General features: G+C 49.0%; 1 protein-coding gene across 1 annotated transcript; it reads left to right on the top strand.

Moving 5' to 3' along the window:
- Window positions 1–251: 251 nt before the first annotated feature.
- On the top strand, window positions 252–1,883 carry LOC124678661 (zealexin A1 synthase-like). The gene is made up of 2 exons (XM_047214529.1): window positions 252–1,136; window positions 1,234–1,883. The coding sequence occupies exons 1-2, from the start codon at window positions 252–254 to the stop codon at window positions 1,864–1,866; spliced, it is 1,518 nt and encodes a 505-aa protein (XP_047070485.1). The 3' UTR covers window positions 1,867–1,883.
- The last annotated feature ends 645 nt before the right edge of the window (window positions 1,884–2,528 follow it).

The following is a 2,528-nucleotide window of genomic DNA, read 5'->3' as shown; positions in this document are numbered from 1 at the left end:
CCCTAAGTAATTTTTTTTTGTGCCCATGCGTAGGTTGTTGGTAGAATACATGACTTCAACCACACGTGCCGTCAGCGTGATGTAGGTACCTTGAATTCCAACGAAACGTGCCGAGACTTTGGACTCTGCAAACATACACAAGTGTGCATGTATATATACGTACTGATGATCTGTTGAAGGTGGCAGCCAAGAAACCAAATAGGTTATCGATCGATCACTGCACTTGAGAAGCTAAGCTAGGGGCGGGTGCAATGGAAGGGGTGTACATCCTGTGTCTCACAGCCCTATCCACGTTGGTGGCCCTTTGTTTTGTCAAGTTTTCCGGTGGCAGGAGCAAGGCGAAGCTGCCTCCTGGGCCATGGACCCTCCCGATGATCGGCAGTCTCCACCACGTGATCAGCAAGATGCCGTACCGCAAGATGTTTGAGCTGTCTCGCCGTTATGGTCCGGTGATGTTCCTGAAGCTAGGCGAGACCCCCACGGTGGTCGTCTCCAGCGCCGAGGCGGCGTCGCTGATGCTAAAGACCAACGACCTGGCCTTCTCAGACCGGACACGCAGCGTGACATTCGACATATTCGGCTGTGACGGCAAGGACATCGCCTTTGCCCCTTACGGCGACCACTGGCGCCAGATGCGCAAGGTGTGCGTGGTGGAGCTCCTCAGCGCCAAGCAGGTGAGGCGCATGGAGGACATCAGGGCTGATGAGGTAGGCAACCTCCTCCGTTCCATCACTGCCGGCGCCCTGGATGGCGCCATGGTCAACTTCAGCAAGAAGGTGTCGGCCCTCAGCAACGACGTGGTGTCGCGGGCTGTTTTCGGCGGCAAGTTCAGGCAGCAGGATGAGTACATTAGTGAGCTGGACAAGGCCTTCACGCTTGTGTCCGGCTCCAGCCTCGTCGACCTCTTCCCCTCCTCGCAGCTCGTGCGCTGGTTCAGCAACGGCGAGCGCGAGGTCAGGAAAGTCTACGACGGCATCCAGCGCATCATCGCCGAGATTGTCGACGAGCGCAAGGCTACTAGCCATGGAGTATCCAGCACCGACGAGGAGGACCTGCTTGGTGCTCTGCTCAGGCTGCAGCGGGAAGACACCCTACAATTCCCTCTTACCACGGATGTGATGGGCGCCGTCTTGTTTGTGAGTGCTAGCTTTCCTTAATTTATCGTTGCTTACTTCTTCTCATATATGTATTCTTCTTCATACATATAATGCATCATCTCGTGGTCGTTTTCAGGACATATTTGCTGGCGGCACCGACACATCAGCGAGCGCTTTGGAGTGGACTATGACGGAGCTTGTAACCAACCCTCGAGTCATGGCTAAGGCACAACAAGAAATCCGCCAGGTTCTTCGCGAGCACCGCACTGTCATAACAAACAGCGACCTTGCTGAACTCCACTACATGCAAAATGTCATCAAGGAGGTTCTCAGGTTGCACCCACCGGTTCCCCTCTTTGCCCGTTCAGCTAGAGAGGATTGCAACATTATGGGCTATGACATTCTTAAAGGGACCGACGTCTTTGTTAGTCTCTTTGCTATTTCCAGAGAAGAGAGATATTGGGAAAATCCTGAAGAGTTTAAACCTGAGCGATTTGAGAACAATAGCATTGATTACCATGGGTCATATGCTCAATACATTCCCTTTGGAGCTGGACGGCGGCAGTGCCCTGGTATGGTGTTCGCAACGTCGACCGTGGACATCGTACTGGCAAACCTTCTGTATCACTATGACTGGATGCTCCCCGATGGAGTTACCATCGCTACTCTTGACAAGTCTGAGAAATTTCGGTTGACGGTAAGCAGAAAGTATGACCTGGAACTGAAAGCAATCCCACATGTGTGGTCAAACGGTATTCCATCCAAGTGATACAAAAGATCCATCGTCATGCGCGCGTGGCAATGTACGAAGACATATCTGCACCTCAGCTTTATGTCCATGTTGCTTTTTTTTATCACTTCTATGTATTAGAATAAGAGATGCTTACTTTGAAAGTTATGATATTGTACTGTTGCTCACAATACTTCTCAAGAATGACACTTTCTCGGAGCTTCTATGTATAATGCTTTAATTCAACCCGATGTTCCAGTTGATCATAATAATTTTTTTTTGGAAAATGAATCCCACTTAAAACTAAAGTGTTTGCGTGGTATCTTCGTAGAGGAGTAATTCTTACCAAGGATAACCTTGCAAAACACAATTGGCAAGGAAATAAGAAGTGTGTATTCTGTCATCACGATGAGACTTTAAACACTTATTCTTTCAATGCAAATTTGCAAGATCTATATGGTCAGTCATCCAGATAGGTTCTACCTTATATCCACCTCGGAGCGTTGCGAATTTATTCGGCAATTAGCTTAATGGTGTTGATTCTAGGTTCAACCGACTTATTAGGGGGGGGGGAGCGATTGCCATTATATGGTCGCTATGCCTATGTAGAAATGACAAGGTTTTTAATAATTTTTTTTTTCTCTTATGCAGGTCATCTACCGGTGTACAGCTACGCTCCGTTTGTGGTCACAACTACAACG

Source organism: Lolium rigidum, chromosome 7 (genome assembly GCF_022539505.1).
Source record: "Lolium rigidum isolate FL_2022 chromosome 7, APGP_CSIRO_Lrig_0.1, whole genome shotgun sequence".
In the NCBI taxonomy this organism is placed as follows: Eukaryota; Viridiplantae; Streptophyta; class Magnoliopsida; order Poales; family Poaceae; genus Lolium; species Lolium rigidum.
The sequence above is the reverse complement of the archived record's forward strand: the minus strand, read 5'-3'. Positions and strand labels throughout refer to the sequence as shown.

Bases quoted from the DNA above. Each gene is read 5' to 3' on its own strand.
- LOC124678661 (XM_047214529.1), top strand. From the start codon at position 252: ATGGAAGGGGTGTACATCCTGTGTCTCACAGCCCTATCCACGTTGGTG. The intron at 1,137-1,233 runs GTGAGTGCTAGC...GGTCGTTTTCAG, and splicing joins TGATGGGCGCCGTCTTGTTT to GACATATTTGCTGGCGGCAC.